Here is a 16,713-nt window from a genome sequence, read left to right as displayed (position 1 = left end):
TATGTAGGGGTGACGATGAAAGACAAGTATGGGGTGGGGAAAATCCAAGAAAAAAAAAATTTGCCTTGAAAAAAAAAAAAAGAAAGAAAGAAAGAAAAGCGGCAAAAGAGAAGAAAAATTGAAAAGAAAACTCTTGGGAAAATGTTGAAGTGTGGTTTTGGACTTGTAAATTTGTAGAAGGCTCAAAGTTGAAAATTACGCCTTTGTCCATTCCCATGTTGGTTAGAGTGAAGGTTTGGCCCAAAACAATGATATTTGGTCTACAAAAATAATGACATAAGGTGGTCCTTATATGCTCTGCTCTGTCCTTAGGATTTTTTGTATCCTTAATCTTCATTTCGAAAACCCTAGCTTAGCCCCATTACAACCTGTTTTAAGTGCTAACTTGATCCTTGAGATGGGCAATCTTTGGTTAGTGGAGTCAGTTACGCAGTCGAGCTTATGGTTTAGGTCCATTTGTGCACTTAGTCATTTCATGAGGTCTTTAAAAATTCTTCACAAAATGTGTTTATTGATGAAATATGCAAGCTGTTTGTTGCCTTACAATTTGTTCTCTTGCATATACTTGAGTGTGAAGCTTTTAAGCATAGCCATTTCTGAGAGAAAAATCGAGAGTATGCCCTGTGAGTTTGGATTGGACTTGTTCGAAACATGCTATCATTCACTGTATAACTTAAGTTCTCCATATCTTGCTTAGTCATATGAATGTCACAGGTTTATTAACCATGGAATTATCTTTGTGATTTTGATTAAGTGTTTAACGTGAAAGCCATGAGTTTGGAGTTTCTGAGACAACAGTTAGGAGCAATAGAGTCATTTACTTGCTTTTTGTCAAGTCTTTGTTCTGTTTTGGATTTTTTTTGTTTTGTTTTGCTAAGGGACTAGCAAAAGCTAAGTGTGGGGGAATTTGATAGGCGCATTTTAATGTGATATTTTAAATGTTAATTTCTCACATTTTGCTTAGTTATTCCTTAACGAATCGATTTTTAACTTAATTTCTATTTTTAGGTACATTGGAGTAGATGAAGAAGAAATGAGTGTTACGTCCATAATTACCTAGAAATGATGGAGAAGAATGAAAATGCACTAAAAAGTCAACCTTGAATATTTTCTTACTCCGGCTAGGAGAATCAGAGCCAAGCAAGGAAGAAGGAGCGGCCACCTGACCAAATGAACTCGAAATGAGATGAAACTCTCCAGATCCATTCTAGACACCCAAAGGATCATTTCTTATGAAGAGTGCCAGAGAAAAATATGAGTGGAAGGCCTTCAAACAATCAGCCCAATTTTCTACAGAAGCAAAACCGGAAAACTGGACCTGTAAGAGGTCCAGCAGCATTTCCGGCCCAACCACTTGGAATAAAGCTCTGAAAATTTGTGAGGATGATATACACTCATAGTGGAACATTTTTTATGAAGAAGTCGAAGGCTCATTCTGACGTTTTGATGGAGAAATAATTGAAGGAATAAAGGGGAAGAAACTGACCTGAAAACAACTCAACACCACATATTCATGTTTCCCACCCATATGAAGAAATCATTTCTTTTTCCTTGGATACAATTTTTCTACCCTAAAAGATCATCATCACTTCCACATTTCTTCACCTTCATGCTTTGCTTTCATCATTTCCTCATCTTTTACATATTTTACAAACCACTCTCATACTCCACTTTCATTATTTTTCTTCATCTCATCATTTCACTCTTCTTTTTCTTCCCTATTTAAACACCTTCTCCTCTCACTCTTACACACCAATTCCTTCATCCATTCCATCTTCTTTGTCCCTCCATTTCCTTTCCATTTTTCCACACAAATTCCTTCATCCATTCCATCTTCTTTGTCTCTCCATTTCCTTTCCATTTTCTCTCCATCCTCTAGTGCATTCAACGTTTCAAGCAAGGGAGAAGAAGAAGAAGAAGGAGCCGTGAGCATCATCATCCATCCTCCACCTTGAAGCTTGCTTTCGAGATTCAAGAATCCATAACGTTTCATCCTTCATCCCCATCTCCATCTCACGGTGTAATTCAACCTCTTTCTTTGTAATCTTGCTTAGTTTCGTGAGAATTGTTTTTAGTTGATATTTATGTTTGAACAAGGTTTATATTCTGAAATTTTATGATTGAATAAAGAATTTCGATTCTTATGTTGTGATTCCAAAGTTGCTTATGTGTGATTGTTCGATTGAATTTGCTTTATAGATATCTTTTGTATTTTAATCTTATGTGGTTCGAAACACTTAGGGTTTTGATATGAATGGTGCTAGGTTTAAGAACATGAAATCGACTTTTCGTTTTGTGTAAACTTGAATCAAAGTAGTAAAGGTTTTGGACAAAAATCGAATTCAATTGAAGAGGATTGCAATTAGGTGAACTTATTCATACTAAGTTGTACACTTGAGTTGATAGCCTTTCTCTATGTGTAATGCGTTAAACATGACATGATTGACTAGCTTTCTAGGGTTTGATTGCATGTTTGACAGGATTAATCTAGGTGCTTTCGCTTAGGTTAATTAGCATTGAAAAGTAAAATATGGGAAATTGTTTGCTTTCGAATGTTTCACATGATCAACTCCTTTCACATGACTTGGAAGAACAATGTAGGGTTAATTCGAATTCAATGATAAACTTGGGTTTAATCTTTGTTTCTTATGTTTCACCCTTGTATATATGTTTTTACGTTTTCTTTATTTTATTTATTTTAATTTTAATTTTAACAATCCTAATCCCCCTTATTTGTGTTTACTTGTATATATTTATTCTTTATTTTATTTTTGTAAATAATACTTTATTATTTTAATTCTTTATTTGTTTATACAATTGTATATATTTATATTCTTTATTTTATTTTTGTAAATAATACTTTTCTTTATTTGTTTCACAATTACAAGTGTACCCTCAATCCCCGGATAGAACGATCCCTATTTGCTTATACTACTAACGATATTTTCAGGGTTAAATTATGCGCTTCCCAAAAGCGCATCAGGCTTCACCCATTTACACACACTCTTCGCCCAATGGGTTTTGGTCGAAGCATCGCGACGATGTCAGCTACAATCAGCTCCAGAAGGTACTCAAATTGATTGGAAATTATTGAATATATGCTTGCCCAATGGGTTTGAGATTGGTATAGATCACTTTTGTGTGCTGTGTTTCGTTTGATGAGTTTTATGGGTGATTAGAGTTTGAATTGGATCTTATAATTTGATGGATGGGTTGTTGAGTTTCTGTATGTGTGGTTGTTCATGTTGGGAATGACAGAGGTGGTGTCGCATGTCGGGAATGATGAAGACGTTGTTCATGTGGTTGTTGATGGTGTGGAGGTGGTGTTGCATGTCAGGAGTGACGGAGATAATGGTGGGGTGGGATTGGAGCTGTGATTTGAGAGTGGAGGGCTGGCGGGGTCTGAGTTTCTGATCAATGGTGTATACAAGGGGGTCGGAGGAGAGAACGAGAGTGGTGGTGGCTAAGCCATCGGCGGCAGGGGTGAACTTGGACGAGCAATTCGACAGGCCGAGCAGGGTGAGGAGGTGTCGTCTGTGATTCACCGTGGCCGTAATCGCTTAAGGGGCCCCGGTGTTCTTCAAGGCCATGACGTAGCCGGAATGGCCCGCTACTGAGATGATTTGAATCTTGATGATTCAAATCAGGGGAAGAACTCCGAAGAAGAAACCAAAAAAGAAGAAGAAGAAAGAAAGAAATAAATAAATAAATAAAGAAAGAAACAAAGAAAAAAAAAACTTTTGAGGGTAAATCAGTCTTTTTCTCTTCATTAAGTGACTCCCGTGTGTGGCACGTGCAAAATTTAACGGTTCCATGACAGAATTTGGTCGTAGGTACGATGTTGGTATGAAAAAATGAGTCCAAGTATCACATTGATAACTTTATAAGTTCAGGTATCATTTTGACAGTCCTCACAGTGTCCGGACACTGTTGGTGCAGTTTTTCCTATGATTTATTTGAAATTACTCCATCAACTAAAAATAAGATGACATCAAAAAAAATAAAATTACAACTTATGTCATTGTATCCCTCCAAACCGATCTCGACCCCAAAACTCTCTATGCTCTCTTTGCTCTCCCCAACCCCCCCCCCTCGAATCCTCAACAATGCTATCATTCGCCACCCTGACGTCCACATCACCAATAGAGACCTCACCCTTCGCAAGCTCTTTGTCTACCCGGATGGTCACCAAATTCCAAGACTCTGCCCGGATAATCTCCCTCTTCAACGAGGAGTTGAAGTCCCAATGTCTTGAACAAAATCTCTCTATCCCAAAGATAGAGATCTACTTTCGCCAAAATCGAATCCATGCCGCTCTGAGTCGTGAGCTTATTAACCTCGAAAAAATTGGGCCTCTTACATTTTTGGGCTAGCGAAATAGTGTCGTCAAGGGTATGGGAGACAGGGAGGAGAAGGTCGAGGGTGAATGGGTTAGAGGTGGAGGTGGGGAAGTCGGCGAAGTCGGAGAGTTGGGCCTGGAGGTCGGTGAGCTTGGCTTGTATTAAGGCCCATTCATCTTTGAAGGTGTAGATAAGCGGGATTTCTGAGGAGGTGAGTGATACCATTTTGTCATGCCTCAAACCCAGTTTTGGTGGATTTTAAGTACTTGAAGCAGAATCCAAGGTATGAGTGCTAAAAGTAAAATAAAATAAAAACAACACCAAATACTTTTTCTGAAATCATCAAAAATAAAACATTTAAAATAACAAAAAGCTAATCATAAAGAGAAATAATGCATTCAGCATTCTAATCTATCTCGCTCTAATGTTTTGTAATGTTTTTTTAGATACCATTTTGTCACGCCTCAAATCCGGTGTCGGTGATTTTTAAGCATACGAAGCCGAATATGAGGTGTGAGCGATAAATGTAAAATAAAATCACCGCATACTTTTTCTGAAATAGTCAAAAATAAAGCATTTGAAATGACAAAAAAAAATCTACAGAGAAATAACACCAAAAAAATTAGAAATTATGGGGTTTTACCAAATTTTGAAAATGATCAACGAGATCGAGATAGCTAGGGTGACAGTGACATGTCATATTAGCTACATGGGACCTGCAATATTGCAGATATCGTGCAAATGTTCCATAACTGAGCTCATGTGGAAGAGCAGCTAAAAGCCTAAAGCCATGTGCACATACACTAATAATTATGCACTTCGAGACAAATTATTTGGATAAAATGGTTTGCTTATGTGAAATAATTGGGTGAGACAAAATGAAGGAATTGAACTGCGACGGGATCACAGTACCAGGTTAATGCAGTGCATATAACAGGAGAGGGAAAGGGGAAGTAAGAGGGAGAGGGAAACGGAGAGGGAGAGGTGATACCATTTGGTCTATTAACCCCACATCATAAAAGGAGGGTAGCCAAAACCATGTGCATGTGCTTGCTCTAAGATCATATATATCCATGGAGGTACTCATCTACTTGAGGGTAACATGGCTATCCATGTGAAGGGACATGGGAATGGAGGAAAATGATCAAGGGGGGAACACACATTACATGCATGCATGCTCATGTTGTGAGAGAGAGAGAGAGAGAGCTTTGGTTTGGTTAGGTTTGCTTGTACGTACATGTTCTTGTCAAGATGTACAATGGAATTTTGATTAAAGATATATTTTGGGTTATGGGAATTGTTTGCTCGATCACCAACCTGCACCGTACCGCAGACAAATAGCCTTTTCAAGGAGTTTAATTTCCAAGACTCAATCACTAATTGATTCATCATATCTGAATCCAATAATGAGGAAATCTAAATTTTGAATGTATAGATAGACATTTAATTAACATGTATAGGGATGATAAATGTCATAATATGTGATGATTTCCTCTGACCCTATGATTAATTTGGGCTGTTGGACACATGATCGAGATTCCATGTGTTATGACTGCTTTTTTTTTTTTTGGCCCTCTTGATTAGCATGATATGGAAAGTTGAATTTGTTGGAACCTGGATCAACTTTTTAATCAGAAAGAAATGCTCTATTGGAGTAGATTTTTGTTGGCTTATCAACGCAAAACTTGTCATCTTTCGAAAGTGTACGTAGAGGCTGAGCCACTCGAAGATCGAGCTTACACACGACGCAACTTTTCCTAAAGAAGCAGATACAATGTAAACTGGACCGTTCCGGAAAAACGGAACGCATAAAATATGTAAGTCCATATATATGACTGATCAACTCATCAAAGAAAGAAGAAACTGGAAAATTGGCCCATTTTGGGTTATTATAAGTCGACAAGTCACAAGACACTCTATAAACAATTGTTCCATCAAAAAAGGCTTAAATTATGAACTCCAAAATATGTCAATTTATTTTCGACTTAGTTACCTCATCAATAAATATACATATACATGTATATGGGATACAACTTGTCAAATGATTAAACTGACTATCAAGTGAAAAGAAACTGTGACCGAAAAAATTGCAAGAAAACCACTAACCCAGAATCAATCTCAATCCAAAGTGATTGCAACTATTTTGCCTAATTACAATATCTGTGAGATAAATCTCTCATTATATTGCCTAATCATTTTGATAACATGCGGGTCCATCTTGTTGGAAGCTGCATGACCTTGTTGACTAGCAAGACAAGCACACTCCTAAAGCATCGGGCAAAGTTCCATTTCTACCTTGACCGTCCCGAACCACTGATCAGTACGTTGATCACGTCGGAATTATGTACCAATCTTAGGGATATTAGTATCATGCTAAAGCACATTAATCTACTCATGAGCAATTTCTAGTGGATGACCATCACAGTACAACTTTACTACTCGATCATTTGCTCCTGAGTTTAAACAATGATCGAGTTACTCCATGGAATAATATGGTTTACTGAGTTTGAAGTATGGATTGCTCTAATTTCTAGCATAAAATTGGAGACGATGCAAAGAAATAGATGAAGAGAGAGAATCTACTACTACACTGTTGTATCTTTTTTTGTAACTCTGGTCAAAAGTGAGGCTTTTTGGCTAGGGATGAGTGGATCTAAGGTGGAAGGATAACAAAGCTGTCTAATCTATATATCATCTGAGAAAAGCAAGTGAGAAAACAATGAGAATGTTTCTGAACAAGGGAAGAAAATCAATCATCAAAATCCCTTCATATTTGGCTCTATCTGATCAGTGCGCAATAGGTATTTGGCTCTATCATACACATGCTCCTTGACTAGTTCATAATTGAACCAAAGCATTATTGCATTGTGTCGCGCGCCTTCTTGCTAGTTTCAACCCCCACAACAGTTGACTGAACTGGTTGCCTGCTTCATACATTAAAAGAAAACCGAAATGGGCAAGTTTTGGACAATCAATCACATGACAACTACTTATTGCAAACATATTTTAGAATTGGGAGAGGCTCGCTAGTTTACCAAAGATTTTCTAGCATGCTGCATGTATGCGTTGAAAGAGATTCAAGACTCATTATGGATTGTGTTAACGGTAATTAGCAATTTTAAGAGATTGAAAACTGTCATTAGTAAATAAATCTCAATTACTTGATCATGCAGTGGTTGAATCTAAATGTTGGGAAAGTGACCTTCTTTTTAGTGTTTTGCCATTGTTCAGTTTTAACTAATTAGCGTTGGTTACTCTCAGAACTTTATGTTGTAAATTTGTAATTTATTTTTACTATAAAAGTAAAAAAATTTCTACTATATAATTTTCCATCGATATTTATGTTAACAGGTTGTTCTTTTGTGATTCACATTGAAGCTTTATTTCTAACATAATCAGCGTGCGCAAGACAAAAGAGGTTACAAAAACATCTTATTCTTGTTAGACAATGATACCCAAATTTCCAAAAACATCTTGTTGGTGTTGGACAATAAACACCCAAATTTCCATATCATGTTTTATGCTCTCACTAATATGTTTGTCGTCTTTTAATTGTTTTCCAATCTTTCTGGCCTTTTCTTTTCTTTTCTATTCTTTTTTTTGAAAAGTTCTGGCCTTTACTTCATGTTGTCCATATCAGCGCACAGGGTGCTGTTCTTTATGGAGTAGTTTGCAGACCAAAAGAAACAAGAAGTAATTTAAAAAGACATTAAGGTTTCGCTCAAGATTAATTTCAGTAACACTTCTACGTACTGGGTCTTCAAGAATCGATCAAGATAGCAAGTTAGGAGTATTTAGTGTCCATTTATTGGCCCGAAATAGAAATTAAAAATAAAAGCATCAAGTTCTGTTTCTCCATCTTCTGATTACAAAGAAAAAACGAGGAAAAAAGATTCGAACTCTCGCCTTTGGGATGTGTGGGGGAAATGCTCGCTACTAGTAGAGCTATACGAGCACCCACTTACATTCTATTTCCAATAACAGTGTGTGATATAGCTGCATATTTCATTCTAGCTAGCTAGCTAGCTAGCTAATTCTTCCATAAGTTTGGATACATACTACTACTCATCTAAATCTAATTACTTTTATTAAATATAGCTAACCCAAAAAGTTTTCATTTTCCATGTAGAAGGTGCTAGAGTTTAGTACTGCCTATGCTTGAACCCCGGGACAAAGCTCAATGTATCCATAATCAAGCAACTCCTCTATCATTTGCTCAATGTGATCCTCCTCAAGCGGCTGAAAAAGCTCCTGATGTTGATCATGATTCTCAACTTGAACACCCACCTCACCAACCCAATTCCCCTCACCCCATTGAACTCCACCGTACTTCCTCTTCTCCGACCAATCCAACCCTGAAAAGCCGCTGTTTTCGACAATGCAGCTACTACTAGAAGTGATGGATGGCATATACTGTTGCTGCAGCACTACTTGTTGCACTGGCTCCTCTTTTGGGGCTGGTTTTTTCGTCATTTGTAGAGAGGCCATGTTGCATTTGTGAAGCTTTGCTATCAAAGCTGATGAGAGAAGCTGGGATGAATGTGACATGTGGTCGTTGGGATTGAATGGGAAATTGGTACGTGCTTTTGGACCGCACATGAGTCTCGCCGCTTCGTCGTAGGCTCGCGCTGCGTCCTCCGCCGTTTCGAACGTGCCTAGCCAAATTCTTGTCTTTCTGTAAACCAAAGAAACGCGTTTCTTGTTTAGACTAATTAACACAAAGACATTAACACAAGCATCAGTGAAACTTCTGTTTGAATAATTGTGCAGATGGGCATTGCTTAATTACTCCAAAGACATGAACCAACGTGAAAAAAGAATTCCTTTTAGTGAAAAAAAATATATATATCAACTATGACAGAAACGTTTCTGAAGAATAGGATATAAACAGTGTATAGACTATATATATGTGGTAGTTGATAACTTACAGTAAAGGGTGGCGAATTTCAGAAACCCAAGAACCCCAATGCCTTTGTCGGACGCCGCGATAACGCTGTTGGGACCTAGCCATGGTGGTGGTGGAAAGCGAAACGTTTCGAGAGTTTCAAGGGCCCTCAAGTGAGTGTTGCTTTGGGTGAGTAGAAACACAAGAGATGACTAGTGAGAAGGCGAAGGGGGTTTATATAGGCCATTTTTGCGGCCTTTTGAGCAATGGGGGACCCTCTCTATTCCTACCCTTTTCTATTATTTTCCTTTTTTTTTGGTTTACCTTTATAATTACATGCCTATAAATATTTCAAACCAATAGTTGGATGTTGTCTCTTACTTTATTGATTTTGGTACTAGTAATGAGGGTACAGGGTTTTAGTTGTCCTCAAAATAAACACAACTACAGGACCATAATTGCACAATTTTTTTTCCATTTGATTTCTATTAAGGACATAATAGAACTTTTAAAAATTATTACAATTTTTTTTTTTAGAGAAATGTCTACTCATTTCATTGATTAACGAAAGTACACATAATAAACTTCCTAGTGGGCTTTTCAAAAGAGTCACAACCTAAGTAATTCAACATTTTTAACATTATAAAGCTCAACCAAAATCTACCCTAAAACATCCTAGAAAATCAAGGGGCCAAGACATCCCAGTTATTTTTAGCGACCTCAGAGAAAACCTATGGATCCCACCCACATAAAAGAAGGAATCCATATAAAGTAATACAAGAAAATAAAAACCAAAGCCTAAGCCCATGCCCAATTGCATATGTCACCAGCCCATGAACTTAGGACAAACCCTAGACCACAGGCCAGTCGCCATCAGCCCTACACCATCTACCGCACCTCCGACGACCAGCCTGACACTGCCAACGTTGACAAAGCTAGGTCCAACCACCGCTCTATGCAAAACCAGCACGCCGTACCAACCTTTTCTGAGCCTCAACTGTGTCAGACGTCGATCATCCCCATTAAGATCGAGCCACCATCCTTTCAGCCCGGTAATTTAAGAATCAGCGAGTCTCCTTCTGACCACGTCAACGCCGAACGTCCGACTAAGAAGCAGAGCCCAAGAACATACCCTGATCTCGTCAGAATATCACACACCTATATCGCCCGGTCCTCACCTCGAAAAGTTTTGAGAAGACGACGACAACACACTTTGCCGCCCTCATTCTAATTTGGAGATCCGCCGCTAAAAGGCTACAAACTCCACCTACCTCTTAGAGAGAGTTTCAGCATCGTGTGAATGTTGAATTTTGAATAATAAAGTACAATTTATTACAAGTTGAATTTTGGCCACTTTACTTTATGTTACTTTCACTAGAGTGATGAATATGATTGCAAGAGATAAACATAAAGTTTTCAAAAGGACTAATTTCAGTTTACCCCCCCCCTAAGGTTTGGGGTCGACATCATGTTAGTCTCTGCAGTTTCAATTTAATCAGTAACGCCCTCATACTTTTTAATTTCATCACCCGTGTCCAATTTCTTGAGTTCCGTCCAAATTGGACGTTATATCTGACGTTGGGGGCCCACTATAAGGGTTAAAATGGTCATTTCAAGACACAAAAAATCAGAACAAAAAATACCCATTTTTTTATCCAACCTTGTTTGGCCTCTGCTCTACCATCTCCATCCTCCTATGAACAATTACAGACCAGAAGAATTCAACCGGAGCATGGCGGACGACGAGTCGTTTCCAAAGGAGAAGAGCGTGTCATTCTCGACCCCAGTCGGAGCATTGCACTATCTTCCCAATTTGAATCGGATAAGACAAAAGAGAAATCACACACCTTCTTATATCTTCTTCTTCCTCAATCTAATGAATCCCCAGAAAACAGAGGAAGTCATCTTCCACCACCACCACCACCTCCTCCATAACCATGATCTGGACCCACCGCAACCACCCCCGATCGTCCGATCTGAGCCATCCAATCTCCTCTCTAAAAAAGACGTCGTCGACCCCTTGTTCACTGCTCTCCCAGAAATCGACCTCCTCCCCTCGTCCTTCTCGGCCCACTCTTCCTCCGATATCTTGCTTGTGAACCCCCGAAAATTTTGTTTAATTTTTAAAAGGTAATTTTTCGCCAACCATATTTTTCACAAGGTAATTTAAGTGAAGGAATTGATTTTGGAAATTATTTTGGTATCGAGATCACGATTTGGGCCTAATGATTTAAGTTTGGGCCGAGATTCTTTCATTTGGGCCTAGAAGGTTACTAAAGTTCATTGAAGTAAAAGATTGTCGAAGCAAATTTGAAAGGAAGGCGAATTGAGTTGTAAAGAAGATTTGAATTATTAGTTTTAACGAAACCGAGTTTTGGGCCTAGTACGAAGTTGAGAATTAACTTAGGAAGTTTCCGATGAAAAACGAATAAAAGAAAAGTCATGAGCCGAAAACCGAAAGTAATTAGCTAGAAGAGTTTCGTAATTCATCGCAAGGGCAAAATGGGTATTTCGCGCACATAAGTATAAATAGGAAATTGGAAACCCTAAAATCTAAATTCTCTCCTTTTCTCCCTCAACCGCGACACTCTCTCTCTCTCTCTCTCACCCCGACCTCTCGCTCCCTCTCTCTCTTCTTTCCTCTGCCACCACCGGAGACTCTAGCTCCTACCACCATCTCACCACACCGCCTCCACCAATCGATGTAGCACCCAAAACTGACCATAACCCGAGGCTCGCCGTCGACATGCACCGCCTCCAGTCTTTACCCACGGCCACCAAAGCCGCGATGCTACTGCCTCCCCTAGTCTTTTGACTTCCAGCTATCGATTCAAACCACCACCACTACTACCATGAATCGAAGCATCAGGTCCTAGAAAGCAGAAACCAAACCATGGCTTCAAACTCCAACGCCAGAAAACACCGCACGAGCTCGCCGGAAACAGTACATCTACATGTCTTCATTTTTCGACCTCCCATTCTAAACGAGCGAAGTCACCTCCAAGGATAGAGTCAGGACCTCAAGATTGACCAAAACCCCCTAGTTTCGACCTCCAACTCCGGCAGATGCCACAGTACGCGCCACCACTGGCTCGTGAACCACTGAGAGCCACCATGATGGCCACCAGCTTACTCCTATTCATTTGGTAAGCTGGATTTTTATCCCTTCTTTTTAGTTAAGACTTCTGCTTTGATCTAGATTGGAGCCCTAACTCGATTTCGTAATTTTGAAATCTATGAGGATTATGGAATCGGTGTTTTGGAGATTTTGGAGGAGGGAGAAACTGTTGGTTCAGCCCAAATAATATTGGAGATTGGTAAGGATTCCCAAACTTTGTCTTGGTTGCGAAATTGGTCGAGTGTTGAATATTGATTGTATTGTTTTCTACTAGAGGTCTGAATGGGTTAATGGTGGTGAAGTGCAGCTTCCACGATTCAGCTTCTAATTTGGAAAAGAACAAGGGTAAAGGTCTTGGTACTTGGAAATCTGTTCTGCTGTGAAATATTGGTGCATGTTGAAGTTGTGGTCTTGTGGATTACTTGAGATGAAAATTGGTTGAATGTATGGACAGAGTTTATTTTCTCAAAGATGATGTATTTGGTTTTGGAAATGTCCTTTTGCCGAAGGGTTTATTTTGGTGGTAATTGAGAATTAAAACTCAATGTGTTGAGTGAAGTCAAGGAGATTAAGTAATCACAATTGTTTGAGAAATTGATTATGAAAAATGGTGGATTTTATTTGATGGAGCTAAATTAGGATATTGGATTAACGTTCTTGAAATAAGGTTAAAAATCGGAGTATTCTAGTGTCACCATATCCTGAAGTTATCGTGAGAATGTGATAAATTGGGAATGGTACTTACTATTTATTTTCTACTATTTAATGATTAAGTAAAACAGGTCAAACTGGTTGACTTGGAATACATTAAGAAAATAAGTATAATCACCATATCCCAAAAGGATTTTGAAAGGAGAAATTATTCGGGAATGGTAATTATTATCTAATTGCTTAAGGTTTAAAAGCTAAATAAAATGAGGTCAAACCCGTTGACCAAAATTTTAACATGGAAAGAAGAAGTGATCACCATCTCCCGAATGAGCTTACTACGTTAAGTGAATTGTTCGGGAATGGTTATCATTAAATATCGATTCAAGATAAATTGGTGAATCATAAAGAAATTGAGCAAATGAATTATGAATTGAGTACTTATCAGATTTAGTTTTTGTTAAAAGACTCGAGCTTGTGCACTTGGATTTGGACAAATGATCGAAAGTTGGGAACGAACCCTAATGTGGACGAGCACTACATATCCAGGTAGGGTTAGCTGTCCCTTCCTTGTTAAAGGCTTTTCTATATGTGGAATGCTCTAGTATAATAATATGTTGCATGCAAGTATGTTTTTGGTTGTTCATTAGTCGATGCCTCGTAATATCCGTGTTTCCATAACTGATAATTGCTTATTGTGAAAACCGAGCCTAGACTTGCATGTTGAGATACTGTACCCCTCGTATGTTTGTACTTGTGACTTGAAAGTGAATAGGACCTAGACGCCTAGATTCTTAGGGATCCCACGGTGTCGATAAAAGTGAACCTCCAGAGGGGGCTGTGCTCCTATGTTTGTCGAGGAAGGGCGAGTACCGACAGTGAACCAATCATAGGAGACCCTGGGCCAGGAAATTGATACTTTCGCTACTTGTAGTCATAAGGACTACAGAGTAGTTGACCGGTTCTTGAAGGATGACGAACCGGGTCAGTCACCAATTGTTTTAGATTAGCCAGCAGTGTGCATGTGGTCGAGGAGCGTACAGAGGAGACACATGGCCCGGCTTGGCGCATTTCTCTTTGACTTTATTAAATTGAGGTCTTAGTCCTTTACCGGATTTTGAAGTCACTTATTTATTTACTTTCTTACTGATTTATTTATTTATTTATTTTGTTTCCTACTCACTTATTTACAAAACTTCGAGAGGCCCATAACCCTGGGACGCGTCTCTCATACTGGTTGTAACTTAGTAAATTATTTTCCAAATTGGGCTCCGATTGTAAGCCCAAATCCTTTAGCCCCTTTTAAATTCCACTTCTGAAAATACGTTGTTCGGTTGCTAGAATGATTTCTCTAGGCAAATATTTTGTAAACCAACATCCTAAACCCAAAAGGCCTTGCAGTTTCGGGTTGATGAGTTATCTGCATGTCATTCGTGGTATGTCGGTTTCTCATTGGCTCAGGGTCGCGGCACTATGAGACCCCTCTCCCGGGTCACCACATCGCTCTCTGGTTATGAAATTTAGGGCTTCTTATCCCCATGAAATTGATTGTCGATTCTCTTCTTTATAATCCTTCAATTTTAGTTTGGGTAGAACATCAGTCGTACCAACTGTGAGCGACTCTGGTGTTCTTTCTCATTCTTCAGGTAATTAATCTTCATCTTTTGCTCCTTGTATGTGTTCAAATGGTTATACACATATCTGGATATGTATGTTCGTATGGTTTGGAAACTGGATTTGAGCTAGATATAATTCTTGAGTTGAATGCTTCGATTTTATGTTTGTTTACGTGAATTTGCTCTAGAATTGCAACTTATGATTGCATTTCGGACTGCGTTAGTGTAAGTTGCATTGCTTGTGTAATTTTGCTTAATAGGTTAAGCACTGGTTCTACATTGGTTAGGCGAAGTGTCTGTTAAAGCCATATATACTCATCTGTATCTCTACTTAATTAATAGTTAAAGCTTAAGCTTCCAGTAGCTGTTTATGTAGAAGTAGAAGTTCGTCTCGCATTGGTTGGGTTCTTGTGTTTCTACACTTGATAGCTTATGCTTTAGTATGGATTCTTTAAGCAGCGTCATTTTCTTTTGTTTTTATATTTTGTGAATTCTTATGAATTATATCATATTTCAGTATGTAATTCATCTTGTTCAGGCATATATTCACTGTGAAATATACTAACCAAATACATAAAAAGAGTAGAGAAATTGTAGGTGTATGTGAATAACTTTTGTATGCGTTGTAGCATTTTGGAGCTCATAGAAGATGGATGACCTCAAAGAGAAGCTGCTTGCACCGAAAGTCTAAAAACCTGCATCTGCTATAATCCTTCAGGAATCATCTTATCAAACCAGAGTCACCGGAAACGCTGCACCTGACGGCGACCCACGTTTCAGAATGCACGAACCCAATCGCAGGTCATTCGCGATCCGGATCACCAAACACAGCGATCCCTGACGGCGATGACGAGCCGGTTGTTTTCGCCAGCGACTTCCCAAATCTGAAGTGCCTATTATTCTTTTCAATCATTCACCTCTCTTGGCTCCCTTACCATTAGTGAGTGCCCAAAGCTAGCATCTATTATTGGAGAACAAGAGGATCTGAGTCACTCACACAAGCTTCGCATCTATAGAGACTGTTATTCACAAAGAAATACCAACTAGGTAAAGGACGACACTAACTCAAAATAGCCCACAAAGAAATCACATCCGACGGCCAGAAGAGGGAGAAGGATGGCGAGGAGGCAGAAGAATGGACCCGGATTTCTTAGCACTTTCTTAGAGGATAATGACTTGATTATGCCGTGAACATCCCAACCTGATCCAAGATTATATAAAATTAAAATAAAAAATAAAAGCAACTTTCTTTATTATTTATTTTCTATTATTTGTTAGTTTACTTTATTATCCTCTATAAGTAATGTGGTTTTCATAGTATACTAATAAGGGGTGTTTAGGTAAAATAAAAGTCCTTTAGGATTATGATTCTATTTATTATTTTTCTATAATTTTATTTATTATATATAATTTATTTTAATTAAAATTAGCTAATATATCTTAACGTACCGCGTACCCTATAGACTAGCGTACCGCGTATCCGTACTGCAACGTTCCGCATTTCATGTGACATTGTATCAAACATCGGCCTTTGGAAGGCAACCTTTTCAAGGTGTCGATGTTTTGGGCTTGAAGAAGCGGGGCCAAGGTTTTTTTTTCTGTGGAGTAGAGGCTGAGAAGAGGAGGATGGCAATGATGGAGAAAGTAGGGGCTTAGAAGAGGAGGATGGCGATGGTGGAGCACAGGCCAAACGACGTCGGATTAGCCCTTATAATGAGTATTTTGTGTGTCTTGAAATGATTTTGGCCCTTATAGTGGGCCCCCAACATCAGATATAATGTCCAATTTGGACGGAACTCAAGAAATTAGACACGGGTGATGAAATTGAAAAGTATGAGGGTGTTACTGATTAAATTGAAACTGTATGGACTAACATGATGTCGACCCCAAATCTCAGGAGGGGGGGAGGTAAAATGAAATTAGTCCTTTTCAAAAATATGAGAAGATTGTTGAAATGGCTAATTAAAGTAATTAATTGTTAGTCAAATTGTACAGTTAAGAACTTAAGAATATGTATCATTTTTTTATCAAAGAAAAAAATATGTATCGTTCAACCATCATTTTTTTTTTTTTTGAATAATCATTCAACCATCATATGGGTACACG

At 38.5% G+C, this 16,713-nt stretch overlaps 1 protein-coding gene across 1 annotated transcript; it reads right to left on the bottom strand.

The window, feature by feature from the left end:
- Positions 1 to 8,131: 8,131 nt before the first annotated feature.
- Positions 8,132 to 9,413, bottom strand: LOC112190951 (ethylene-responsive transcription factor ERF003). The gene is made up of 2 exons (XM_024330470.2): positions 9,269 to 9,413; positions 8,132 to 9,015 (listed from the first exon to the last, which is right to left on the bottom strand). Exons 1-2 carry the CDS (start codon positions 9,349 to 9,351, stop codon positions 8,493 to 8,495), a joined length of 606 nt encoding a protein of 201 aa, XP_024186238.1. The 5' UTR covers positions 9,352 to 9,413; the 3' UTR covers positions 8,132 to 8,492.
- Between the last annotated feature and the right edge of the window lie 7,300 nt (positions 9,414 to 16,713).

Source organism: Rosa chinensis, chromosome 2, assembly GCF_002994745.2.
Source record: "Rosa chinensis cultivar Old Blush chromosome 2, RchiOBHm-V2, whole genome shotgun sequence".
In the NCBI taxonomy this organism is placed as follows: Eukaryota; Viridiplantae; Streptophyta; class Magnoliopsida; order Rosales; family Rosaceae; genus Rosa; species Rosa chinensis.
Note: the sequence above shows the minus strand (reverse complement) of the source record. Positions and strands in the feature narration are given on the sequence as shown.